Genomic DNA, 27,799 nt, shown 5'->3' on the forward strand with positions numbered 1-27,799 from the left:
ATCTTGCCCTTGGTCGGCCCCTCTTCCTTTTGCCTTCCACTCTCCCTAGCATCAGCATCTTCTCCAGGGTGTCCTGTCTTCTCATGATGTGGCCAAAGTATTTCAGTTTTGCCTTTAATATCATTCCCTCAAGTGAGCAGTCTGGCTTGATTTCCTGGAGGATGGACTGGTTGGATCTTCTTGCAGTCCAAGGCACTCTCAGAATTTTCCTCCAACACCACAGTTCAAAAGCATCGATCTTCCTTCGCTCAGCCTTCCTTATGGTCCAGCTCTCACAGCCATATGTTACTACAGGGAACACCATTGCTTTAACTATGCGGGCCTTTGTTGTCAGTGTGATGTCTCTGCTCTTAACTATTTTATCGAGATTTGTCATTGCTCTTCTTCCAAGGATTAAGCGTCTTCTGATTTCCTGACTGCAGTCAGCATCTGCAGTAATCTTTGCACCTAGGAATACAAAGTCTTTCACTGCTTCTACATTTTCTCCCTCTATTTGCCAGTTATCAATCAAGCTGGTTGCCATAATCTTGGTTTTTTTGAGGTTTAGCTGCAAACCAGCTTTTGCACTTTCTTCTTTCACCTTCATCATAAGGCTCCTCAGTTCCTCTTCACTTTCAGCCATCAAAGTGGTATCATCTGCATATCTGAGATTGTTAATGTTTCTTCCAGAGATTTTAACTCCAGCCTTGGATTCCTCAAGGCCAGCTTGTCGCATGATGTGTTCTGCATACAAGTTGAATAGGTAGGGTGAGAGTATACAGCCCATTGCTGAGATCCCTAACAAACTGTCTTCATAAAATTACCAAGCAAACAGAAGGAACTAATTAGAGCAGGTGCTTGCTTCTGAAATCACAGCTCAGTGTTAGTTCTGGGTACTACACATGGGCCCGTGAGGCAGAATACTCAGTTAGACCAGGGATCTTCAACTTTTTAAGACACTGGGTGTGTTAGGCAATCGTGGGAGGGCTTGCCGGTTCATAAAATGGCTGCCATGGTGAGGGTCGTCAGTCACAAAAAGCGTCAGGAGAAGTGTGTGCTGGCCATACTGGGTTACCCCAGAGTTAGAGAGATTCCAACTTGGTAGAGAATTCTGTTTAGAGTTCTAGGAACATGCTTTGTCATCCCCAGGAGGAGAAAATACTTGAAATATTTAAAATTAGTAGGGAGAAGGTCCTGCTGAATTGATACAGCTGACCCCTTTTCTGCCTAGTTCAACCTGCCTTGTGCTTGTAAAAACTTTGTTGTTGTTGTTCAGACAGATTGTCTCAGGGAACACCCTTTTCACAAAGGGTGAAAGCTATATTTGGCTTTTATCTGTGACAGTCAGAGGGAGGGTCAATCCCACATGAAGCCTCTCTTCTGTGTTCCTCAAGAGGATGGGAGGGGTATCTTTATTCAAAATAACTTGGGGCTAGGAATTCTAGAAATTATATCTGAAGCCTGGGGGAAATGTTCAGCTGAACAAACCCCCGAACAGAATGGCTTTGAATTTTGGATTTGTAGTCCTAATATACTGAGAGAGATATAGGAAGGTTAATCTATGGCTGTGCTTCTTGCATAATTTGATTCTAAGGAAACTGTGCTAAAACTATTTTAAATTTGTCTAACAAGAGTGTAAAAATAAGATCATTTTTGTTTGATTACTAACAGGAAAAATATTTTCTAATATTTTCTTTTTAATTATGTATTTTATCTTTTACAGAAATTTAACAGTTCATTGAAGTGCCATTCAGTTTGTAGCATGGCTCTGTAAAAGTGATACCATAATTCATGTTTCCATGTTTGTTTCTCAGTGATTTCCCTGTTGAATATGCAGTTTACTTTAATAGCATTCCTTTTAAAAGGGAAACTTCACCTGAAATCGAAACATCCAAGTTCTAGGTTTTTTTATTTACTGTGCACTGCACAGTAATCCACACCAGAACTCAGTAACTTGCTTAATGTATGTGAGTGTCAGTTAAACCTCCTATACAGTATCGTGGTTTAAAAACACTGTAAATTGCAAGCATTGGTTAATGGAAACCTTTAGTCTCAAAAAAACTCCACATACTAAGCTGATTTTAGCAATAGGTAGAAACTTGAGCTTTAAAAATAAAAGAATGAACGTAAGGCCTTCTGTGCTCGGTGGGATGGCTGGATAAAGGTGCAGTCCTGTGCCCGTGTAGCTGCAAATGGGTTTAACTTTGGCTTATGAAGGTTCTGTGAAGTACAGTGTGTTGCAGAGTGAGCCCTTCCTTCCTTCAAAAGTTTGGAAAGTAGATGTTATCGCACCCGCTGGGTTGGGGGTTACAATTGCTTGCAGTGACAAATGAATTTTTGAACCATTTTGCCTCCATCCATTGAGTAGTTTGCTGAGAATGTGTTTTAGGCAGGTTGCAGTCCTGCATTCTTAACATAAAGGTAGCATCCCTAAATATGATGCAGACATTAAGATGACTATAGGGGTTTGAAGGGCTCAGGGTTGGGGAAGATGAAGTTAAATGTCTTTTTTTAAATGTGGACTGTTCCTGGATAGCATTGATAAAGCAGTAACAGTGTGCTTGATCATGTGGGCTAGAACAGAGGGCCACACTCCAGAAGCAGGTAGGCCCTGGACCCATTGGTGAGGGGGGCTTTAGGAGTTTTAATTGGTGAAATAGATGGCTTATCCATCTGCAAACCTCAAAAGGTCCTAGAATGCAAACGGGGATGAATTATTGACCTACTTTCTCTGGGAGCCAGTAAAGGGATGCTAGAAGGCCACATGCAACCTTCAGCTGCACTTTTAGCACTCCTGCTATAAACTGATGTCTTATTTTAACAAAGGTGTAACAATTTATGAATACAAAGCTAAATGCAGAGAGCCAATGTGGTACAATGGTTAAGATACTGGACAAAACTTACAGTATTTGAAATCCCTGTTCAACCATTGGAGTAGTAGTCATTTTCTCTCCTAAGGCTCTGCAGGTCAGAAACTGAATGACACTGGACCACACCCATCTTCTGTGGATAGAATTCATCTTATGTGAAAGCCTTCATCAAAAATGGCAGACTTCCCAACCCACAGGCTTATTTGTCCTCAGTCATTCTAAAACTGAGCTATGTATCATACTGGTGACCATTTAGCCAAAATCACTGAATGATTTTTCTCAGTAGATTCCACAAGCATTGAAAAGTACTTGGAAACAGTTACCTTGAAATCTAATGGCTCTGAGAATCCCACGCCTTTCCCTCCAAAAAGAACAGAGTTGCCATGAACATCACAATTCCTGGTTCCAGCTAAGAGGTTGATGGTGTGGCAAAACAAGGTTTACTTTATCAGGAGTAGCATAACTGCTTCTAAGTTCATATAATAAACAAAGATAGCAGGATGTGGAACCAGCATGTGACTGGCTGGAATGTAAAACATAGGAGCTTGGCTTGGTGCAGCAAAAGTTGTGTATGCCTAGTGCTAGGCAGAGAAATTCTGCATTTTTTTTTCCTATCAGAAAAAAATGTAAAAAGTTCTATTTGTTGAAAAGGAGTTTAGAAATCATTTCAAAGGAGAAAAGGATTTCAGTGAAATTCTCATGGAAGAGTATGTGGTCTGGTACTTGCTTAGGCACAAATGGTTAAGTTGTGTTTGAACGTTCTGTCTTCATTGGCTTTCCACTCTTCAATTCAGTCCATAGAAAAAGCATCAACAGGCAACTTTTTCAGTAGTGATGCTACTGAAACAGCTAAGAAAGAATCCTGCCCCCTGAGAAATTTAGAAAAATCATCCGACTAATTTCTCTAGTTGCAAATTTGGTGGAGAATTTCAACAGTTTATTTGTGTCCAACTCAGTGAGCTTGATTTTAGTAGATTAGTCAGTTGGTGGCCCTGAGTATTTTTTACTTTTCTGCTGGATAGAACAAATCACTTATTGGAAGATGCACCAAACTCTCAGCAGAAATGAAGAATGTACCCTAGAAACAGGCCTTGAAGATTATTAGAACCTCAGTTTAGTTTTGAATAGAGAAGTTGATCTGATTTTAATTTAAGAGTGTTCTTGTTAATGTAATTGGGAATTTTAGTCCTTAACACATCTGGAGAAAAGGAGCAGTCAGGGATACACTTTGAGGATGTCTGAATAATTATGTTGCTGGGCTTTCAAATATTAACACATCAATTTTTTTTTCTTCAGGAGGTCCATAATCTGAAACGCATAAAACCTTTTTTTTAAAAGGTTCCTATTTTTTTCTTGCCATGCTCTCAGAGTTTTGGGGTTTTTTTCAGTCCCCTCTTCCATTGTTCAATAACAATATATTTTGTTGGGATGTTGAGTTAAAATTTATATCTTATTCTCTCAACATCAGTAGTTGTTTGTTTTCCACTTGCAGAGAGCAGTCCTTTATTTTTTTCTTATTATTCTGCTCTGCCAGCCATGTGCAGTTTTCCTGTAGATATCTAGCTCATCATAGAAGTACAGGAAACAATCATTGTAAAGGGCATTTCAGGACTTCTCACTGTTCTATTAAATATATATATATATATATATATATTCCCTTTGTTTCTTGTTTCTAAATACCAGATTTCTTCTGGGAAACGAGCTACCTAATTAATTTATAAAATGTTGGAATTCACAGTCCATTGCAATACTTCTATGAAATTAGTTTTCTATGAGCTACAAATGTAAATTTCAGAGTGTTTATTAAATAATATGGACATAAGAGATTTGATGCTGCTTTGTGGGTGTATGCTTGTCATTAATTTAATTTATTGCCTCTTCATTGCCTGTTAATGTGGCCATATTTTTGACTTTGAGAAAGGATTAGCAAATTTCATTATTGAACTTCTAAGGGAGAGATTATTCTGTGCATGGGGTTACTCAAAAGTAATTTCTAATTCTCAGCTTGGCATACTCATTATATATAAATCCTCAGTTTTTTTTATTGTAGTTTACACATTTAGGCTTATGCAGTGTGAAATGTGAAGTAAACCTGGAAAAAAATGCATAGGTCATTAAGAGATGGTGTAGGGCGGATAAGGAAGGAGAAATGGGGTTAACTGCCTTGATAGGCCAGGAATGGAGTGATTAAGCAGTAGAGAGTTTTGCTTTCTGAAATAGCTCTGCTTCTGAAGTAACCATTTCTAAATAGTGAATCATGACACTGGTAGTAATTTGGTCATTATTTATAGGATGTCCTATACACACAAAATATAAGGGTTTGACTGAGCTGGAAGTGGTTGACAATATGGTAAACAGTGAGTCGTAACTAATAGAGCCCTTAACCAATTGTTGGATCTCAATTGTTCTATGATATTATACTTTGCAGGCTGTTTGTGCATTGTGTGTTGCAATGTTACTATTATCTCCTTTTATCATTCATTGATATTATAGTGCAATTAGATCTATATAAAGCTTTCTATCAATGAGTGGTAGGACAGATCAAGGGAACTGCCAACAAGAACATTTAGCACAAATCATTTTATAAGCTGATTTATCAGAGTTACTATTTTTGAAGTTTTTTTATGTTCTTTGTTGAGATAAAATTCAGATGACTGAAACAACTAGGGTGAAGGAATAAGTACTTTGAAGGAGTGTTGGCCCAGAAGAGAAAATCTTTATCAGAAATGGCTGTAGCCTGGGTTATATAATCTCAACCATGTGCGGATAAAAATGTTGAGAGATTAAAGAATGTGTATGTGTGCACATACACACAAATGGAACAGCAGCCCAATTAGACTGTGTCTGGTGATACTCTCCAGCTTAGATAAAGGAATTGCAGAAACTGACTTGGCCTGTAAGTGGATCAAAAAGCAATGCTGAATATGTTGTTTTGTGTTTTGTAGTGGCTTCTTAGAATGATGTAATTGCCACAGATCCTGAAGGGAGGTGCTGCATGCTTCCAAGTCTGATGGACTGTGAAAAGCTAATTTTTTCAATCTTAAATCCTTTGGAAGGAGTGGTAGTTCACTTATGCCCAGACTGGCAGATACTCTGAAGTGACGACAGATGCTTACCACTTCTGAGCGTATCTCAGCACAGCCTGAGGTGAGTGAATAAGTTGCCCTTCCAGAAGACTGGGAGACAGAAAGAAGACTGGTGTCTTTTGAAGTATTTATCAGCCTAAGGCTTGTATGAGGTGAGAAGCTTGCATCACTTCCTAGGGACTGCTAGGGAAAGGAACAGTTACAGAACCTAAGTAGTGGAGGTTACCAAAATACTGATTTTCTGCATTGCTGTCGATCTGGGGCAAGGTAACCTTTCTGCAGCTGAGGACGATGTAACCAGACAGGTGGGCTTTTTAAAAAGCAAAATAGGTATATCAGTCTGTCAGGTGTTTAAAATTCTTAGTTCCATTCTGATTTTTTTTCCAAATACACAAAATGATGCGGCCAAATTTTGATAACGTGTCCTTTGGGGACCCTAAGAGGGAATTCAGAAAAGGGCCTAGAATGTAACCCAGGAACCACAACTCACTCAGCCCTAACATAGATGATAGGTCTGGTCTTATGCTTCGATTTCTGCTTAGATGGCTATTATCTTTATACAGCAATTTGAAATATAATCTTGTGTAACTTAATGAGGAAGGCATGTGTGTACTGAATGTTTTGAAGCCACTGAGCTGGACAAATAAAATAATTCAAAATATACAGCAGAAATGTCAATTTTGAGAGGAATTGAAATATATGGGTTACTTTTAAAAAAAATCAAATCTAAATGTATGCATTGCTGCTGGATAAAGAAAACAAATGTATTGTTAGCACATTACATTAGTAGTGTGTGGGTATATCTTCGATATTTTTTAGTGAATATAACCTAAAAGACAGTATAGGTAGGTTGTGATTAGTGCAAGTTAGAATAATGCGATATTTGATTTAGTGCAAATTGTAGATTGATACCAGGTTGTGTTTAATGTGATCCAAAATTCAGTTAACGAAAGGCTAGCGCATGTTCAGTTCCAGTTGGGATTTTAGACGCTGCTAATCTTCATGTGTGCAAAATGGAGAAAAGGAAGATTCTGTCAGAGGAAAACAGTACAAGTTTAAAAAAGAAGAGACTTTTTATTATATTAGAGCAAACATTTGATGTAACTGAACGACATGAACGTGATCATAGCAACACTAAAACGGAACAAGATGTTGGAATGCCTGAATCTATAGTAGAATTGTATTTTTTAATTATGCTTTCTCTGTGACTTTGTTAACCATGAATTTAAGCCATAAATTTAAATTATAAGTATATTCTTTTTATCCTTTACTGTAATATTTCATTAATATACATATAAAAATTTATGTTTAAATTTTTTCATTGCCTATTTCTGTGGAGCTGGAACCAATAATCATATTTTCCATAGAAATATCTCTTGGAATAGTGCTAATTTAAATAATGCAGCCATTTTGTGGGATTCAGTAACTGCACCAGTCAAGACCTATGTGTAACTACAAATGACCTGCTCTTAGAAATGAATTTGTTGCCTTGAGATTGGTAATTATTAATGTTAAGGGAAAATTTTAAATTTTTAAAAATTGTTAATGTATTATATCAGTGACAATTTAGTAGAGTGTTCTGGGTACTTCCTTTAAGATGCTACCAACGTTCAGACTCCACACTTGATGAAATTAAAATACTGATGAAATTAAACCATCAAGGGAAAAGCCACTTATGATGGCACTGGGTTGAAAGAATACAGGCCAAATTTTAAAAATATCCCAGATTTTTCTTGCATCAAGAAGCTGATCAGAATAAAACTTCAGATACCTGGATATGGTAAGTGCTACAAGGGAAACTGCTAGTAATTCCTAAAAGGCAAAGAAGGGAAAATGCATTTAGTAGTGTTGTAGTACCTGTGAAAATAAGAACACAGCATGAAACAATGTTGTTCTATTGCATATCAGACTGCTCTTTATCAAGCAAAAAGCTGAATCAAAAAGGCAATCTCACTTGACCTATAACTGGACTTGCAATTCTATAACTTTCTTTTATGAACCTCTGTTGCATTAAGAATGACAAACTGCATGTTTGTGGGGGGGGGGGGAGCAATGGCCTGGAGGCTATGGCTCTTCCTATATGTTCCTGATACATTGTTGTGTACATAGCAGTAGCTAGGAACCAAGCCAGTATTCTTCCACTATATATTATATGTGTTTATTATGCCATTTGATTTAATATCTCCAAGTTGTAATTTTTCTTTTGGCTGCCAGTGAGAGTAGGTAGCTTGCAAAGTAGTTGGAATCATCCTTGGCATATTTATGGGCCTTTACATTTTCAAAATACTTTAAGGACATTAATTAATCAGCTGCTATCTTTGGAACCTATTCGGACCACTTGCACAATTCCAGAGTTCTGGTAGACATAAACTCTGAAGCCCATGTCAAAACACCTTTCTGGTAATGCATGGTGATGTCCTAGTAATGTTAGAATAGGATATCTTTAGTAAGATAAGAAGCCAAGGTTCAAGCTACAGATGACAGAACTGAACTGTTTGTTAAGCTAGAAGTTTTATACTGGAATTTCTCTTTCAAGTTTTGAGATTTAATCAACACCAGTCTGCCCCTTCACTGAGCTAAATAAACTGTTTTTAATTCTGTTTATGCTTAAATGTTGACTCTTCTGAAAACTTCTCATGACCATATTGGAACATATTGTGACTGGGGCTCTTCACAATTGAGCAAGTCCTAGTCCACGTAGCTACGTAATATATTAAACTTAATACATCTAGTGCCCAGACTGGTATTGATATAGTACATAATTGATGCAGTGTAATAGACCTAAAATGTGAAGCTTGAAAATTTTGATGAAGCTGTACTCTAGAGATGCTTCAGGGATCTCTAGAGTATATCAAGGGATAGATGAATGAATGACTCTAAATTTTAGATACCAAGCATCTTGGTGGTAGCTAGATACAGTGACATTTTCAAGTTTGCTTGAATGTATATATTTATTTATTAAATCAATTTATATGGCCATGTTACGAATGCAACTCTGAGCAGCTAACATTAAAACAATAAAGAAAACAATATTTGCAAAGAATAAGAAAACCCAACAGCGGTCACCAAGGACAAACCCAGACAAAACAATTAACAGAGACTTCTCAATGGGCCATCTAACCTCCCATCCCCTATGGCCCTGGAGCCCATCCAGGTCTTTAAAAGATGGCCTTTAGAGGCTGATTTGGCTATATAATATATTCTATGTACTGCTGATAAGCTGTTTTTTAAAAAATATATTTGTTTTCTACAGATTTGGCAGAGTAGGGTCAGTGCCAAACTTGGTGTGGCCTTTGATAATTCCTGAAATCACAATCCTTAGCAAAGAATCAGGAAACCCTCTTGAGAAGAGAGGCAAGGGAGCAGTCCTATCCCTTACCAGGGAAGGGAGCTATTGGGGGCGGGGGGACAAAAAACAAAGAAAGTGCTCAGACAACGGAGATTCAATACCTCTCAATTCACTCTGCCTTCCCTTCCTGGGCAGAGCTGCTGCTGCTCACATTGTTTCTTCTTCCACCATTCTGAGGCAGGAAGGGAAACATTAGCCATGGTTGGATGGGCGGATGGCAGGCAGGTCAGCCATTGGGACCCCATAAAGATCTCAAGGGGGTTAAAGTGACAGGCATCAGCAGCAGAGCTTGCCAACTGTCAGCTTTCTATGGGGTGGGTGCTGCTGCTGCTGGTTGCACATATTAGCTTATTCTGGTTTGGTTCAGGACCCCAAGAAAGCTGACTATGATTAATCATAAAGAGTAAAGGATGCAAGAATAGATCAGGCCTCTGACAGTCTCAGTGTCCACAGGAGCATAGCTGGGTAGTTAAAGAGCTGTTGTGCCAGTATTGTTTGTGTTCCACTGAGGTCTTCAGAAGGCTGGTGAGATCTTATTTAAATCTGTGATTAAAGAACCTTGACCTTTTCTAAAGCCTCATGTTAACATTGACCTGTTAAGCTTGACCTTTTTTAAGGCTTTATGTTCCTCTGCTTTCTTCAGGCTCAGGGGATTCTCCTCTCCCCACTTACTTCTTTTTAAAATCTACATGAAGCTGCTGGGACAGGTCACCATTGGTATGGGTCCAGTATCATCATTTATATTTTATTTTATACAATTTATATTCATACTCCAACAGAAGAGAGTATCTGTAGTTCACCAGAATTGTGGAGTCCTTGGTGCTCTCTGAGCTTGGTTGTTTGCTTGCAGACGTTTCATTACCCAACTAGGTAACATCATCAGTGCAAGTGATGTGGGGTTTTCTGCCTGTTATATATAGTAACTTGCCCTGCCAGTTCTGGTGGGACTGTGGTTTCCTCCTTGGTGGTCCTTGATTAGAGTACTGTTTTCTGCCTGATTGTTTGTCTGGTGCTGATCCTGCTTATCTGAGTGTTGGCTGCTGATGTGTTCTAGTCTTTTTGTTTCCTTCCTAGGTTTTTTTAATAGTTTCTTTTGAATACTGTGAAAATGTGGTTTATCTCTCTTTTTAAAAAAAATTTCTATCCTTCCTTTATTATTTTTATAAATAACTCAAGGTGGTGAACATACCTAATACTCCTTCCTCCTCCTATTTTCCCCACAACAACAACCCTGTGAGGTGAGCTGAGAGAGAGTGACTGGCCCAAGGTCACCCAGCCGGCCTTCATGCCTAAGGCGGGACTAGACCTGAGAGTCTCCTGGTTTCTAGACTGGTGCCTTCACCACTAGACCAAACTGGCTCTCTTTGTGCCTATTGGTGGCTGATTTGTCTGAAAGCAAAGTTTCCAGAAATTCCCTAGCATTTTTGGATTTGGATTGGTCTAAGATGCTAATAGTATCCCAGCTGAAACTGGTTGAGTCTATCAATGGGTTTTGAGATTAAGGAGTCTTCGTCATGTCTTCTGACTGACTGACTAGTTGGTGTTTGTGGATGCACTTTGCTAGTCTTCTGCCTGTTTGTCCTACATAGTGGCTATTACAGTCATCACATTGTATTCATACTATTTGCTATAAAATGCTTTCATATGCTTAGCAGTTGCTGGCTAAGATTATGATTTGTAATAGACAAACAACTCTTAGTACGGTATAAGACGATAATATTGTAACTGTAGCAACAAAAAGGTGTTTGGTCCACATATATGTGATAAAGCCTTAAATTAGTGAGGAAAGTTAGAAAAATCTGACTCAATTGTGAATTTAAACTGAATGGGAAATAATGATGTGAAGATTCTGCTCATGACAATATTTGTGTCATCACTATAGTGTGCTATTGCTCAGTGTAGACAAGACTGAATTAGGGATTCTCTGTTTCTCCACAAAAAATAAACACATGAACTAACCCCAGACGGATGGGGTTTATTTGTTTGTTTCAAATATTTATGAGCTGCCCAATAGCACTCCGTGGTGATACTCCATGATAAAATATAATCAGTTCAAGTAAAAGAACTGATAAAACAGCATCAGTTAAAATAGCGGATAATGTCACAGAAACAGGAAAAAGCACTATAAGTTTAAAAATGCACCAGAGATAAAACAAAGACTTTGCGTAGTGTGAACATTATAACAAAGGTGCATTGTAGATTTCTTGAAGCAGGCATGGTGATTAAACTCTCTCCACTCTGTATTCTTAAGCAGACTTGAGAATGTTTGATAAATTGATTTATTGCAGAGAATTAGGAAGCCATACTTTTAAGAAGAAGCTCTCTAACAGCACCCTGGAATCCTGCCCTCTAGTTAGTTAGTCTCCAGACTTAAATCTTGGGCTTCTTCCTCCCACCCTTTCCACAGCCATATATCTGCTTGTGAACATCAACCTGGCCTTGAAGGTTTCTTGCATCTGTCCCTTGGTTGTAAAATGGCTTTCTCTGGTGTGAGAATCAGAGATTCTGCCTCAGTAGTTTCAACGCTGAAATCAGGGATCTTAGATTATCTCATAGGCCTGATACAAAAGTCTCCAGTGATTCACAAATTAATAAAATGTATCATGCCATCATACAAATGTATTGAATTTTTAAAAAGTTACTGCAAAACGAAGCTTACTTTTTCAGCATTACATTTTGGCCACTTATCTAGCAGTGTTTTTCATTAACCAGAACAAATTTAATTTGATTGTCTTTGAATAACAACATAAAATCTTTGAGCTTAATCATCTGCAAAGAAAAAAAAAGTAATGTTGCTCTTCAATTTGGCATGTGTCCCCTTCTCATAAGAATACTCAATTCCTGCACATTTTAATGGAGAAGAGACTAAAACATACGCTCTGTCACATAGAAAATAAGCAGTTATCATTTGGTGTTTTCCAATTATAATTAATGGGAAAGCATGGAAGCATGGGGTTTTGAGTCAAGAATTAAACTAAAGCATCACCTCTCTCATGGATGGATGGTGTAGTAGAGAACCACAGAGATGACCTTGGGGAAGATATGTGACGACCATTAGCAAAACATGAGCTCTGTCTGGGGAAAAAAGACAGTTTGAGAAAGAAGGTTGCCCCACCTTGACTCTCTTTGGCAGAAGAGGGAGAGAAATGGAAACACTGCAAGGCTTTCAAGATTCTGTTAATATAGCCTGGATCAATAAAGGAGAGTTCCAGTATTTCTTGGGGAAGCCACTTCCTGACCTGGCCTACCTAGAACGGCTGACAGGTGGAAAGTGGTCAGCCTAAGGCAGCACCTGGATCCATCCTTGGGATGCACCAGGGAGGGAGCGGAAATTCCTGGGTGATAGACAAAGGAGAGTCCACGATGGAGAAGTGCTGTGGAGAATGCAGCAGCTCCTTCACATAAGCCCCAAACAGTAGAGCTGACTTGGCAGAACAGAAGAACACATCCTTGTTCCTCCACTTGATTGGGGATGGTGTTCCACCCTTTTTCGCATCAGGAAGTAATGCTTCCTTCCTGGCCAGGTTTGCTAAGAGGCACTGCCACCACTGCTGCCTCCTGCATATGCCCTCCTTTCTCAAGAGGCCATCCTAAGTAACGGCTGGGGGGTGCAAGGGGGCCCTGAGCAATGTCATCCTCTCCCTGATTACTATGTTGTCTCCCCTGACTGAGGCAGATGGAGGGAACGTACGTGCTTGCTGTCAGCAATAGAAGAGGCTTGGAGAAAGGGCAAAGGATCGGAGGAAGGGGAATGGTACAGTATTTCTTGAGGCTCCATGGGCCTGATTGAGCTCCGTGGGCCACAGGTTCCCAGTCCTGGCTCATAAAAAATGGCAATTGCATGCTTTGTCACTCATCCTTGGAGGGAACACATGTATTCACAATATGTGTTCTAATGCTGATTGTCATTCTGTCTGTTATTTGTTATGATCATGGAATACTTTTCATCTTGATGAACTAAGCGGGGCCCAAATGTGAAGAAAGGCAAAATTTGGAGTGCCTCTATTTTCACACCTAAAACTGCAATTCTAAGTATATTTATTCACTGATAAAACTGAATAAGCATTTTCATAAGATCATGATGCTTGTCAAAAATGTGTACACCATCATACAGTTTATTCAGAGAAGTGAATTTTATTGAGTTGTGCTAAGTTTTGATTCAATCTATCACTCTATAACCTTTCCACAGAGAATAATCTCTATTCTAATGCTATTGAACAAGTTCTCAATCTTACTCAGGCAGCCCCTAGGTTAGACAAGAGGGTCTGCTACAGGAACTGTTGCTTAAGCTGATTTTCACATATGTCAGATTGCTTGCCAGGTACATCCATGAAAATAATGGCTGCTATTTTTATGTCCCTTTGCATAAAGTTGGAATAACATAAATCATGACTTACAGAATCTGGACTCTGCCTGTGATAGATTGCCGTGCTGTGTCCATTACTGTTATAGAATGCATTTAAAGATTTAGAATACATTTAGAATTACATTTGAACAAAAGTAGCAATGGCTGAAAAAAGGTATTTTCTGTGTTTGAACTTATCTCAAAAGAAAAAGAGAAGGAAATGAATGTTAATGTGTTATTCTGTTAAAAGGAAAAAAAGGGCCAACTTCATAAATAAAAGATAACTTTGAAAAGGAGTTAAAAATAAATGCCTGATGTTGGATATTTTTTCCTGCATATTTGGCTTCTTTATGTGTTCTATCCATCATTTCGTTAATAATGTCCTTCTCTTTGTAGGGATCAGCAGATTCATACACAAGCAGACCATCAGATTCTGATGTATCTCTGGAAGAGGACAGGGAAGCCATCCGCCAAGAGAGAGAACAGCAAGCAGCTATTCAGCTTGAAAGAGCAAAGGTACCTCCTCCCCTTCATTTCTTCCTCTTTTCTCCTTCCATTTAATTTAATTTTATTTTATTTTATTTTTCAACTTTTAGATTCCCAGAGAGAGAAAAATTCATGCAATGGGGAAATTCAGTTTAGTAATTTTCTGGGGTGGGGGTGGGGATTATTTTTCAGTATAAGAATAGTAATTATCCTTTTAAACCAGGGGTTTTGTGATATTGTCTATCTCCCCTTTCTCTGTATTGTCACCAAGTTTTATAACCAGAAAGCCCCTGGAATTCACACTACCTTCTGTCCGCCCTGTAAGGTAGACTAAGCCAAGAAATTAATGACATATGTAGGTCTAAAACTACTTTATTGGATCAGTTATAGTAACAGAATCTTGCAAATCTGAATGTGCTCCCCTCCCTCACTTTATCTTTGTGTGAGCTAGGGAGGGGCTTGTCTGAGACGTTTTCTCAAATTAGTTTCTTGGAATGGACTCAAGCCACACTTGTCTGACAGTTGTCTTGGTAGCAGCTGTTCCTTCTGTCCTTCAAGGCCATTCCCTCTGCCTTCTATACCTTCTATTATATCACACCTTACCCTGAAGCCTTCTGTCTTAATAATCTAGCCATGTTGCTGAAATTGAGTGGAGAGGTGATTTTGTTTATTGAAAGGAACATTCCTTAGATACCTCATATTTAAAAGTGAGGTCATGCTCCCCATGAAAATTCTTAAGATTTGCCCACCTCCTCAAAGATTAATTCAGTTATGGGTGAGTTTCTTGCCCTACCTCTCTAACATTTGTGCAAAAGTCTTTGCCCTCTTTATAGAATGTTCTTGGTATCGTTGTTAGATGTTCTCTGTTCACACATATATGCAGACTGTCATGTGTAGGTGGTTACATTTAAGAGCCAGGATTTTTTTTTTACTGATGTGAGGTATGCAGAGAGCAGATTGATGCAATGTTGCTTCACTAATTTGAGGAATAGCTATATATAACTTACAAAGGCACTTTTGTTAACCCAGCTGTTTCTCAGAAGATGGGCAGTTATTAAGCTTGAGTATATATGTTTGCAAGCATTGGAAAAGCATTAGATGAAACAAGTATTAAAATGGAAAATGTTTAAAAATACACAGACACACATAAGAGCATAGAAAAACATGGGAGATGGGCAGCTAAGAAAGGAAGAGAAGGAATATTTTTAGTGAAAAATGGGGAATGTGTGGTGAATTGGATAGAATTAGATATTGCGAGTGGGTTTCTGTAATTGGCTGCTGATGGGGAAACATTACTCATTTATAAACTGATTGCATGGAGGACATTAAAGAAAGGTAATATCTCCTTTGAGTCAAGCTCAGTTCCTGGTGACTTATAAAGACACATCAGTGCAATATTCTCGGCAACAGTATGGTTAAGGATTGCCACAGTCTTCTTCCAGGATTTTTTTTCAACTTCCCAGTGTATGCTATAGTTAGTTTTAACTGGAGCCAACTCTTTTCAGCTCCTGAGCTCAAGTAGGTGCTTCCATGTAGCCAGGCAGAGGCCATATTCACTTAAAAAGCACTGATTGATCAGAATGCTACTTGCCACCTTCTACAGCCCTTCCTTCTTCAGGATGTACCTTACTACCTCTGCTTACCTTTGTGTCTTCTCCAGCCAAGCAGACATGCTTCCAAACAAATTACTGAGCAGCAGCTGCCCATCAGTTCAAATGTCTAAGGAAGGTTATGGGGCCAATTTGGAAATAGACAATTCTGGCTCTTTGCTTTCCAGTAAGCCAGCTCCCAATTTTTAAAGCTGTCAGTCAGGCCAACAAAATCCCTGTGGCTACATTGGCGGCATTTTTTGTCACCATGTTGGGGAGCTCAATTTTGAAAAGAACAGCTAAAATAGACAGCAAGCAAAATGAGAAAAAGAAAACGTGTCCCAGCTGCAAGGTAGTTGGAGCCCTTCAGTCAAAGACTACAGTGTGCATCCTGAGCAGTGAAATGGCATGGCAATGTGGAATTATTTGTTTGTTTGTTTTAATCTATTTATATGGCTTCCCATCTTGCAATAGCAGCTCCTGATGGTTCTAATAAAGACAAGCTGCTACAGACTGAGGGTAATTTTTTGAATTTGGAGCTGCTGTGAACTTCTTGACTTGTAAGGAGGATATTCATGCTCCACAGTTGGGCTCTTTTTCCACACAGGATTCTGGAACAGTGCAATCACAGCATCTTTTCACATGGACAGTAGCTCTACTTAGATTGGCATTTGTCAGATACTGAAGTCTCCCTAAAGAAATTTTCTTCAGTCTAATTAGCAGAGGAATGCAGATGACTCTCTTTAATTTAATCAGCAGATGAGTTAGCTGAACCAGAACAGGCATAGTCCTTTATTCCTAGCAGTTCCTAGTAATTCTGATTGGGTAGCATTTTGCAGAACAAAATGCCAACTTGGAACAAAGCTGTTGGAGAATACTTAAAGAAGCAGAGAAGGCATCAAGAGGCATGTCATCATGACCCAGCACATCTGAAATGATAATTTTTACTAAGATATATAATGGAAACCAAGTTATTAATATGCAAATGAAAAATCAGCAAATTATAGTTTTGCAACTTGCACATCATTTTTCCAGTTGTAGGATCCCATTTAAATTAATTCAAGGAGGAGGTTTGTACACACTATACAAGGAAAAGACAAAGTTGCAAAGCCCCCCTGCCCCATTCAGATGTCTAATATCTGTGTTTTTTCTTTGAGGAAGATCACAGGTATCAGGTGTGTTTGTCAAAAAAATTTCACACCTGACACCTATAGAAACTCCTTTTTCTTCCTGTATATATTTTTGGTATTTTTAAATGACACATTCAAAAGATAGCATCAACCAGAACTATTGTGCTATTATTTTAGTAACAATAGAGAATGATTTATGGGTGATTTAATAGTTTATCTAGTGATGAAGTGTAGCAAGTATAGCAAGCACGGAAGATTTGCTAGATTCAGAAATGATTCTAACTCAAGTTGAGGGTCAAAAGTAACTCATTCTGTATTCCCTACAATTGGTGTTTCTCTGCCATCTTACCGTGCTTCAGTTCCTCATTGTCCTGCTGCTGACTGCTTAAATAGGGCACTCTGCAACACACTTTTTTTTACAGTCAGCAAAAAGAAGCAGCGGGAGAAATGGACTGATTATAAATAAACCACTGTGTCATCTGGATCCTACATAAATTTCCACAAATCATACAAAGTGACTGCAAATAAATAATATAATCCCTGGAAGTATGGTTGAGTTCACACATCCCATTAATCTAGAATGTGGTGTGTTTGCTTTTAGCTTAGTGTGATGTGTGAAGCAGGTCGTTAATGGCTTGAACATCATGTTTTTTGAAACATCCCAGCTTATTTTTTGTGAATGTAGCCAGGCAGTGTTTGTTAAAGAAGAGAATAATTAATATAAACATCTATTTGAGGCCTAATTTAATTGTGATTTAGTGTTGAATGAACATTATGCATAATTGTATAACTGCCCAGAATCCCTCTTTTGGGGGACGTGGGCGGTAACAAAATTTGAATAATTAATAAATAAATAAATAAATTGTCCTAAGAAAAGAGTATAATACAGAAGGAATAGAAACCTTCAGAGCTATTCTACAGTTATAAAAATGGCCATATCCTTAGTTACCACTCTCTGGCTGAACTTTAGGGTGTGTGTTTGCTAGAACAAAGATTGAACTTGAACTGGCTAAATGTTTGGAGCTATTGCTGTAGTTATTATTTTTTCTGCTCTTGTCTTTCCCTTATGACTATATTTCCTGGTAACCCTTTTTAGCTTTTCTATCTGCTTTGCATGACTGACCTTTCTGGCTCCTGTGCAGTGAAAGTGTATTTCTTTCCTAGTCCAAACCTGTAGCATTTGCTGTGAAGACTAATGTGAGCTACTGTGGAGCACTAGATGAGGATGTTCCTGTACCAAGCACTGCCATTTCTTTTGATGCTAAGGATTTCCTACACATTAAAGAGGTAAATTTTACAACCAAATATTCATTTTCTTCCAGGAACATGAACCTAAGCAAGGTTTGAGCTGTGCAAGGTACAAAATGAAATGGAAAAACAGCCAGTGTTTTACACAGCATGGCACTCAGTTAGAAGAGACTGGAGTGATCTTGTTGCTCTCCAGAAGTGTTGGCCCTCAACTTCCATAATTTTCAGCAGCATGGCCTTTTAGATATGCAGGCTGGGAATTATGGGAGTTGAAATCCAATCCATCGCAGTAGCATTGCTTTGGGAAAGGGTGGATGAAACATTGATATTTGGACTCACTTATCTTGATTGACATTTCAAACAGCTCAGAGGCTGTGTACTTGAGAGCATGACATTCCAAGCCAGTGAAGCCTCAGTGAAACCAAGCGTGGCTTGAACTCATTCATTTTTCCTTGAACAGAACAAAACGTCGACCTTTGCACTACTGGATTTCCTTAGTGAAATAGTTAGGAGTGCTTGGGAAGCCATGAGGAGCAGATGGTTTCATTTGTATCTTGCTTATAAAAATAATACCTTTGCATTTCATATTTTTGGAAGACATTGTGCCAAAAAGGTAGCATATGAATTGGGCTTCAGTGCCATGTCTACTTTGTTCAGTGGAAAAACCTGGAAGGAAAAACTAGTCAAGCCTAGAATGGGCAAAATCTATTTGCAAAGTGGACCTACATAAGTTAGTTTTCTGAAGAAAAAGATGCATTCTTAATAAAGTTGTTTTTGGTGGAATTAACTTTCAAGTGAGTGTGTTTAGGATGTGTTTGTGTTAATTTCTAATTTATTATTATGTACAAAGAGCATTTATTTCAGATAGCCAGAGGAACCCAGCAGTTGGAATGAGAGGCAAATAAGGTACATGCTTAAGAGAGCCTCTGCCTTTTTATTCCCCCTCATGCTGGTTCTTGGCAGTATTTAAGTGGGCTCTTATTGCTGAAACACAGTGCTTTGCAGTACATATAATTGTTTTTTAATAAGACATAAATTATACTCTGCTTGGTGTTTGACAATGAGCTTGGAAATTATTTTGTGTATTAGAGCAATGTGCATATATATTGCACACACAGCCCCCCTTCCCTCTGTCGGACAGAATGATGGAAAATGATTTGGTAAGTTTCTGCCACTGCTTGAACTAGCAATTTCTGGAGGCTGTGTGTATGTGTATATTTTAGATCATAAGTCCTTAGGGACCAGACACATTGAACTGTGTTTCATGTCTAGTTCAGTCATCAAACAAAGTCATTTTGGTAGCAAGCTGAAATGTCAACAAGAATGGATAACTACATATTCAAGATGTCTCATTCATCATCTGTTGGACAATATATTATGCACTTTTAAAACAGATTAAGTGGCAACCGTTAACTGCAATGCATAAACCTCTCAGGCTCAATTACCAAATAGAAAGAAAATAAATTTCTTCTGTGTACACTGACATGTGCATCTATATCTGTTTTTATGGATTTTTCAGTTTTGTACACTGCCCAGAGTCCGTTGGAGATGGGCGGTTAATAAATTTGAATGAATGAATGAATGAATGAATGAATGAATGAATGAATGAAGCTATGCCTTGAAGAACGTTTGGAAAATGCTTCATAATGAAATGAACATTGCTATGCACATAGCATCTAAGTAACTCAACTCTGTAAGTAGAATAGGCTTTTTTTTAGGGCAGTCTATAGAAATCTGGTAGCCCCCTGCCCTGTTCCCATGGGGCACCTTCATAAACACCCACCCTATCAATTAATAAATGTATGAATTGTGTTTCTAGTACAGCAACTCTAGAACTTGCTTCTCTGGTGAATCTCACAGGTCTCCCTTTGCCTTTTGCTTTTCTCCTTCTTAGTTAACTCAGTGTCCTGATTTGCTCAATAGATCCCTTCCAGACACAAAAAAGCTACTGTCCCTCTGTTTTATGTATTCATTTGGGTTATACATTTGTCTCTGTGAATTCACTTTTCCAGTGGGGGAAAATGGGAAAGAAAGATACAAAATAGTAGCAGTGGAATATTGACAAATGGAGGAGAAAGAAACCTGGAGGAGAAACACTAAAGTAGGCCCATCATTTGATTCTTCCATAAATACATGCTTACATGATTTGGTCAAGGAAGGATCTGGAGAAAGTTCTGTTGTATGTAGCGTAACATCAGGATAAAGTGCAGCTCAGGAGTTGGCAGCCTTTGGGGTTGAATGTGAAATTTTGAAAGTGTCCCATAGCACTTGCACAAAATGGCTGCCCCAGGACATACTTCCCTATTCACAAAATGCAGCGGTGTGTACGGCCATTCATAAAACACCCATATATTTTCCCTCGCAGATGGTTACAGCTATCCAACACTGTTCTTTTGTAGGAAAGCTTGTGGCATTTATGTGGGAGCCAGATACAGTCTTGAAAATAAAGATTTCCAATCTGGCACTTCATTTTATGGAATGCTCTCTTCCCATTAACTTTTTTTAAAAAATAAAAGAATTTTTTTAAAAAGTCATTTGGGGCAGGGAATCTGGCAAACGTCACACGAGATATCCAAGGCAACACTGAGCATATTGTTCAGTTCTTGTATATATAAAGGGATATATGAAACTTAGTTTCATATAGGCATGCATTAAATCATGTGCAAGATTTTTGCTGTGGGATGAGCAGTGCAGTTCCTCCAGCAATGGCGTACTTACAGATTTGGATGCAACATTTTTTCCCTTCCATTCAGGCTGCCATTGGTATCTCCATGCAAATGACTGTTTGGCACCAGACACTTTAAAAATACTCCAAGAATATGTTTCAGGGAGACGTGTTCTTAACACAACAGGCAACTAGTACCTGAGTTAAGATAAAATGCAATTTGTGCTGCAGATGAGAATAATTTATTTATTTAATTAATTTGTCCCCACCCATCTCCTCCCATCAGGGGACTCTGGGCAGTTTACAATAAAATAATCGATTAAAACAACAAACATACAATATAAACACGATATATAAATATAAAATTACTCTTAATAAATAAATATAAAAATAAGAGTAAAAAAGTCCAAGTGGCAGAAGAATCTGATGCAGCCCCTATGTGGGAGGAGTGGTCTAAGATACCAGCCATCCCCATGTAGAACTATTCCCTTCTCTGCCCCAAGCGAGGCGGCAGAGCCAGGTCTTCAGGCTCTTCTGGAAGGCCAGGAGCGATGGGGCCAATCTCACCCCTGGGGGCAGCATGTTCCACAGGGTGGGAGCTACTGCAGAGAAGGCCCACTTCCTGGACCCCACCAAACAAAATTCTCTTACAAATGGGGTCCGCAGCATGCCCTCTCTACGTCATCGCGTGGGACGGGCTGATATAACGGGGAAGAGGCGGTCCCTCAGATAGCCTGGCCCCATGCCATGTAGGGCTTTAAAGGTGATAACCAACACCTTGAATTGGACCCAGAAGCAAACTGGTACCCAATGCAGCTCACACAGCAGCGGTGTTACATGTGCCCTTCTAGGGGCACCAAAAACAGCCCATGCAGCTGCATTCTGGACCAGCTGAAGCTTCCAGATACTCTTCAAGGGTAGCCCCATGTAGAGTGCATTGCAATAGTCTATATGGGAGATAACAAGGGCATGAGTGACTGTTCAAAGGGCCTTCCGATCCAGGAAGGGGCTTAATTGGTGCACCACACATAGCTGCGCAAAGGCTCTCCTTCTCACCTTGGTCTTGGTTAGCAGATGATCTTGGGTGTTCTGTAGGGAAATCTTCCATCCCAAGCTCAATACAAAAAATTACATCCTTCCCAATATATTTCAGTCCCCTTAATAACTTGTATGAAAAGTTTATTTAGGTGAAAAAAGTCAAGGAAATGGTACTATCCTTATAGAATTACACCAGCTCAGAATATCAGTGAAAAAATTATGTTTTTTTACTCTATGCTGAATTCTTACTACAAAGGGTATTCTAATATGTCAGGGAATCTTTGCACTGAGGCTTTAAGGTTTGTTCTGATAGAAGAAACATAAGATTTGACATTATATATCAACTATTTCCTCCCTCCACCTTCTGGCTGTTTGCCCACTTCTCAGTGGATAGTTTATTTAAAGCAGGGGTGTGAAACTTGTTTTAGTTAAGGAGTCCCACCTGATCTTTGAGTTGAACGAGGGGGCTTCATTCCATAAGGTGGTGTCATGAGTAAGGATGGCGAGCAGGGGGCTCCCATCCAGACTGTTAAGCGCATGCGTAGCACTGAGGAATTGGTCAGCCATTCAAAGTGGCACAGATCGGGACCGCCTTAACCTTTGGGGTTTATATGTCTGGGTTTTTCCCACACTTCTTCAGTTTGTTAGGATTCCTGTTACATACTAGCAATAAACATTAGAGACCAGTTCCTTGTCTCAGCGTGTTTCCTGGCTGTTAGGACAGGTGGATGGGGCTAGAACCAAAACTAAATCTGATGTATTTTAAATTACATTTTTAAGAGTCCATGGCAATATAATTACTGTGATGGAATATGTCCTTGAAGGGGGGGTGATATGGTGGATTTCAGCGCTGCTGCGGATTCTCAGAAAGGAGGGAGCGCATTCCAAGGAGATAAGAGGACTCACAGTCCAGATAGCGCTGGTGGGAAAGTGAAGAAGTTCAGGGTGGCCCCGCCCTAAAGTCTCTCTGGTTATTTCCTCTTAGGTTAGTTAGGGTAGCTTTAGTCTGGCAAGATTCTGTCTGTATGGTAAGAGCAATAAAGAACTGGAGTTTGGAATACACTGACGTGTCATTGTTCTTGGGCTGGCCCTGACAATTACCTAATCCTACTTAAACTTAATATTAAGACAGTTAATATTAATACTCTCTATATTATTTAATCATTTCCCACATCTTCAGCTTAAAGGTTACAGTTCAGCAGTAATGGTTGGAAGGGCTCTGGAGGCTACATCTTTGATTTAAAATATTGTAAAGGTTATACAGGAATCAATTATGTAGCTTTCAAGGATGAATGTAACAATGGGAAGAGAGAACAAGACAATGCATCCAAGCTAAGTGGAAAGAAGGAAAGACACAAGCAAATACTTCCTTTGTTACAGAAATATAACAATGACTGGTGGATAGGAAGATTAGTTAAAGAAGGCTGTGAAATTGGCTTCATCCCAAGCCCATTAAGATTGGAGAATATTCGGATCCAGCAAGAACAGAAGAGAGGGCGTTTTCATGGAGGGTAAGATAATATACTGGTTTTATCAAAACTGACTTTTTAATAGTAGCTGATTGCATCTTTTCAGTGATTTGTCCAGTACTTGTAGCTCTCAAAATGTGGCATCTGTTTTCTGACATATGAGAAATTAATCCAATTGGGACTAACAAAATTGAGAGTTCAGGTGTGACCAGGATGATCTCAAAATTTCCAGCCAGCATAGTGAATGATGGGTGTCCTGGATGGGAATCATGGGAGTTGTACTCACTCACATCTGGAAGACCCCAGCACGCAGTAGGCTAGTTTTGATGATCTAGTAATTGTGCATGCAATCTCTCTGCCTTTTCTGCATTCTGCTTACATACCTACATATTCATCCTTAGGTTCATGTTCTTAAGTCTTTTTCATAATAATCTTTCATTAAGATTAAAGCTTGGAGGCATCCTAGAAATTAATAAAGTCCAGGTGCTGTCATCAGCGCATGATTAATAAGGGATTTCAGTAGCTTCATTTATTTATTATTTAATTTTTATCCCGCCTTTATTATTTTTATAAATAACTAAAGGCGGTGAACATACCTAACACTCCCTCCTCCTCCTGTTTTCCCCACAACAACAACCCTGTGAGGTGAGTTGGGCTGAGAGAGAGTGACTGGCCCCAGGTCACCCAGCCAGCTTTCATATACCCTAGTTTATGGAGAACTATCATCTGATGGAAGCATTGCTGGAAAAATCATGCTATTTCAAGGCATCCTGAGTTTAATGAGCTGCTCAGACCAAGCTAGTTTAGAGATTAAAAAAAAAAACCACAAGAGCACAAAGGCTCTGTAATTGCCCACCAGTAGTAATCATCTGAAGAGTGATTGGCAACTAGCAGAAAGGTTGACTTCATTCATTTCTGTTTAATCTGCATTTTGAAGAGTGTTTTTGTTTTATCAGTCTTTTTTCTGTTTGGCAATTCATAAGACCTACCCCTCTACCCCTGATAACAGATGCTTTTACACCTGCTACAACCAATAGTTTTTGCTTCCAAGGTCTATCTTTTTTTAGTTTTATACACACACACACACACACACTGGGGGCTAGTGCATATGTTGTCATAATTTTGAAAATGATTATTCTGAGTGACTGAATGGAGGATGTAAATACTCTTAGAATATTTTTATTTCATATTATTAGTTTAAAATAAATTAAAAATTCAAATTCAAATAAAAAATTTTCAGAAATCCATAGTTGCATTAATTTGTTCCTACACCCACTTCCACTGGTAGGTTTTCAAAGTGTCCAAAGGCAATAAATTCACATTTCAAAAGTAGAAGTTCATTATTATGTTAAAACAATATGCAATCTTACATTTTTATATGTAGGAAATGTCCCATTGAGTTCAATGGCACATATTCCTAGATAGCAATAGGATTACTCTTAAAGAAAATACATTATCAATCTGCCAGTTTTGTGTGGATTTTAATGATTGTAATCCTTCCCCTTATAAGAAACATGAGGATATTCCATTTCATTTTATTTTGCATACAACCAATTATTTCAAGTTCTCAGATATCAGAAACATTAATGCCAGCTGTAAGTGTCATCAACCACATGTCATTGATAATCTTCATAGTACAGGTAGTCCTTGCTTTAGAACCACAATTGGGACTGGCAACTCCATCGCTAAGTGATGTGGTTGTTAAGTGAGACATCACATGACTGTGACTTGCTATTTTACTGCCAGTTTCTCCATTGACTCTGCTTGTCAGTAGCTGGCTGTGAAGCATGCAAATGGTGATCATGTGACTGCGGGACACTGCTATGGTTGTAAACACCTGCCAGTTGTGAAGCACCCGAATCTTGATCACATGACCATGGGGATGCTGTAATGGTCTTAAGTGCAAGGACCAGTCATAAAGTTACTTTTTCAGCACTGTCATAACTTTGAACAGTTGCTAAACATGGCAGTCATTAAGTGAGAACTACTTGTACAAAAATGGAGATAGCATAGCGAGGAGTTCTTGGTGAACTATGCTGGTACTGTTGATCAAGATTCCTTTCATATAGCAGAGAAAACCATCTCTCTGTCATGTTCCCGTTATGCAGATTCTTCAGCAAAAAGAACAATGTCTTACAGGAGCATTACTATATGTACAAAATGGGAAAATAAATTGATGCAAATGAATTTGCGGTTTTGGTTGCACTGCCATGATCTCCAACAAATAGGCAACAAGACCCTGTAAACAGATTTTTAAGAGCAGTCAGAAAATGGATCTAAATCAGCAGTTCTGTGTCATTACCCATTTGGAGCATACTAGCTGACTCTTTGCATGAAAGAAGGTTTACCTGAACAATAGAACCAAGTGGAATGAACTACTTCTACCAACAAACCCAAGTTCTGGATTTTTTTTGAGTCTGACTCCCAGCGGCTTTTTTCTCTGCTTTGAACATGAAGTAGTTGTTTGAGTGCATAATCTCAGATCTCATGACCTTCCTCTTAGTCAGTTCCAACTGATTGCCAGTACAGATCTTTATCCAGCTGAACCTGAAATTAAGAATGGAGGGAGGAACTATAGGCCTGTGCACCCTTCAGGCACATGTAAATAGTACCAGAGTCCTGTTGTGTAGCACCATTAGAGTGATCCAAGTATTAAATGAAGGTTCTTTATAATATAGGAAATCAAGTGGGAATTCTTCTTCAAGCCTTGGAGAAATGGTGTCTGGTACATTTCGAGCTACCCCCACTTCCACTGGTAAGTTTTCAAAGTGTCCAAAGGAAATAAATTCACATTTCAAAATAATTTTGAATTAGGAGGTCCTATTGTGTAGTTCTAATGCAAACCTGCATTGTATGGTCAGGGTCATGTGTGTCTCTTAGAAGGACAAAGAAAGCATCTGTGTGGACCGGCCTTCAAAATAACTGTATAGTAGCTGTGAGGGATTTTTTTAATAGATCCTACTATTAGTTTCCTAAGAATAAACCTTAGGGGGAGATGGGCGGTGATAGAAATGTGAATAATAAACAAACAAACAAACCTAGTTTCCCCCCATTAAAGATTTTATATCAAAATGTACTGATTCTGAAAATGTCAGCTATGATGTCTGCCTGCATGTTTTATGTAATTTTGTTATCATCTTTGTACCTTACCCAATATCCTTTTTACTTAAATGTATGCCACAAGTGGGGCCCAAGGCAGCTGAGTAATTTTAAATATGTCTAATATATTCTTATTCTGGGAAAGAGCAAGAGAAAGGGACCAGTGGTAGCATGGAGCATCTAATGATTTCCTTTGTGTGGGTGCCACCAGTTGCCCATGTCTTTCACACATATCAATCATAGAGGTATCAGTCACAGGGACGATGGTCCCTGATAAGCAGCTGCTGTCAAAGGCTTTCAAGAGCAGGGCTACGGAGGGGAGAAGAACCATTTGGGCCTAAATGAAGGGTGAACAGATGGTGGCTCACACACCCCTGGAGTCTTGAACGGCGTCCCAGAGTCCCTTGAGATTACATCACTGAAATTTGGTGTAACACTGATGAATTGTGGTAGATAATTTTGTGGGAAATAAAAGGAAATAGGCATGCTAAGCCTCTAAGAATTCCAGTCCTATCCACTCCAATGGCATTATTACACCCACCCCACTCCCTTGTAGCCTTTGCTAAGTGATGATGATAGTTTAAAATTGCCATTCTCAGCCACAGAAGTGGTGCCTGCTGCTAGTTGAAATGGCTACATGTTAGAGGTGCAACTGTGTTTCTGAAAAACTGGTGGGGGTGAAGAACAAGGAGGATATTCTGAAATGGTAGTCACATTCTTATGGAAGGAATGAGTAGCTGAAGACAGAAATTGAATCATTCTCAAAACAGCAGAAGAAAGACACAGGGATGCAAACTTAGATGTCTTTTCCCCCCAAGTTATTGTGCAAATGAAATCATGTTTGTATGACTGCTATGCAGTTAAACAAAGTCATCTTATTTTTTTTACCTTTCAGCAAAACAAAAACAGAAAGTGGTAAGTATACAAACTCTGTCTAATGCCCACTAGAAATTCCATACAGTACTCTTCTGAAGAGTAGGTGTTTACTGAGCCTTTTTTTTCAGACAGAACATGTGCCTCCATATGATGTTGTCCCATCTATGAGACCTGTTGTGCTAGTTGGCCCTTCCCTAAAAGGCTATGAGGTAAGCACTCCCTGTTAGTAAGTGACGTTCCAGACTTCTTTCAAACAATATCAAACAGTTTGACCACTTTGTGTTATTTGATTGTAGCAGCTAAAGGTTGTCTTAGGTTTTCCCCAACCTGCTAAATATCCAAATATATTCAGATTTAATGCTAATATTATCCAGCCAGGTATGGAACTTGAGGCACACACATCTGCAGTGCCCCAGGCTGGGGAAAGCCGCTTTAAAGGTTTATTACTGTGTAAATCTGAATCAGATGCTGTAGTATGACATCCATGGAACGAATAAACCAAGATTTGCAGACAGAAGGGAACTGTGCTGAGGAATAGATTCCTTTGCCATTGCTGCAATATATTTCCCC

At 38.9% G+C, this 27,799-nt stretch overlaps 1 protein-coding gene across 1 annotated transcript in view; it reads left to right on the forward strand.

Annotated features, from left to right (window-relative positions):
• Positions 1–27,799, forward strand: part of CACNB4 (calcium voltage-gated channel auxiliary subunit beta 4) — an 84,887-nt gene that overhangs the window by 30,254 nt on the left and 26,834 nt on the right. Inside the window, exons 2-7 of the mRNA XM_063318365.1 lie at positions 14,026–14,145; positions 17,999–18,121; positions 23,166–23,296; positions 25,933–26,009; positions 27,249–27,268; positions 27,358–27,438. Coding sequence (XP_063174435.1) covers positions 14,026–14,145; positions 17,999–18,121; positions 23,166–23,296; positions 25,933–26,009; positions 27,249–27,268; positions 27,358–27,438 — 552 coding nt within the window. The remainder of the gene's footprint in view (positions 1–14,025; positions 14,146–17,998; positions 18,122–23,165; positions 23,297–25,932; positions 26,010–27,248; positions 27,269–27,357; positions 27,439–27,799) is intronic.

The sequence above is a fragment of the Candoia aspera genome, chromosome 1, assembly GCF_035149785.1.
Source record: "Candoia aspera isolate rCanAsp1 chromosome 1, rCanAsp1.hap2, whole genome shotgun sequence".
Lineage (NCBI taxonomy): Eukaryota > Metazoa > Chordata > Lepidosauria > Squamata > Boidae > Candoia > Candoia aspera.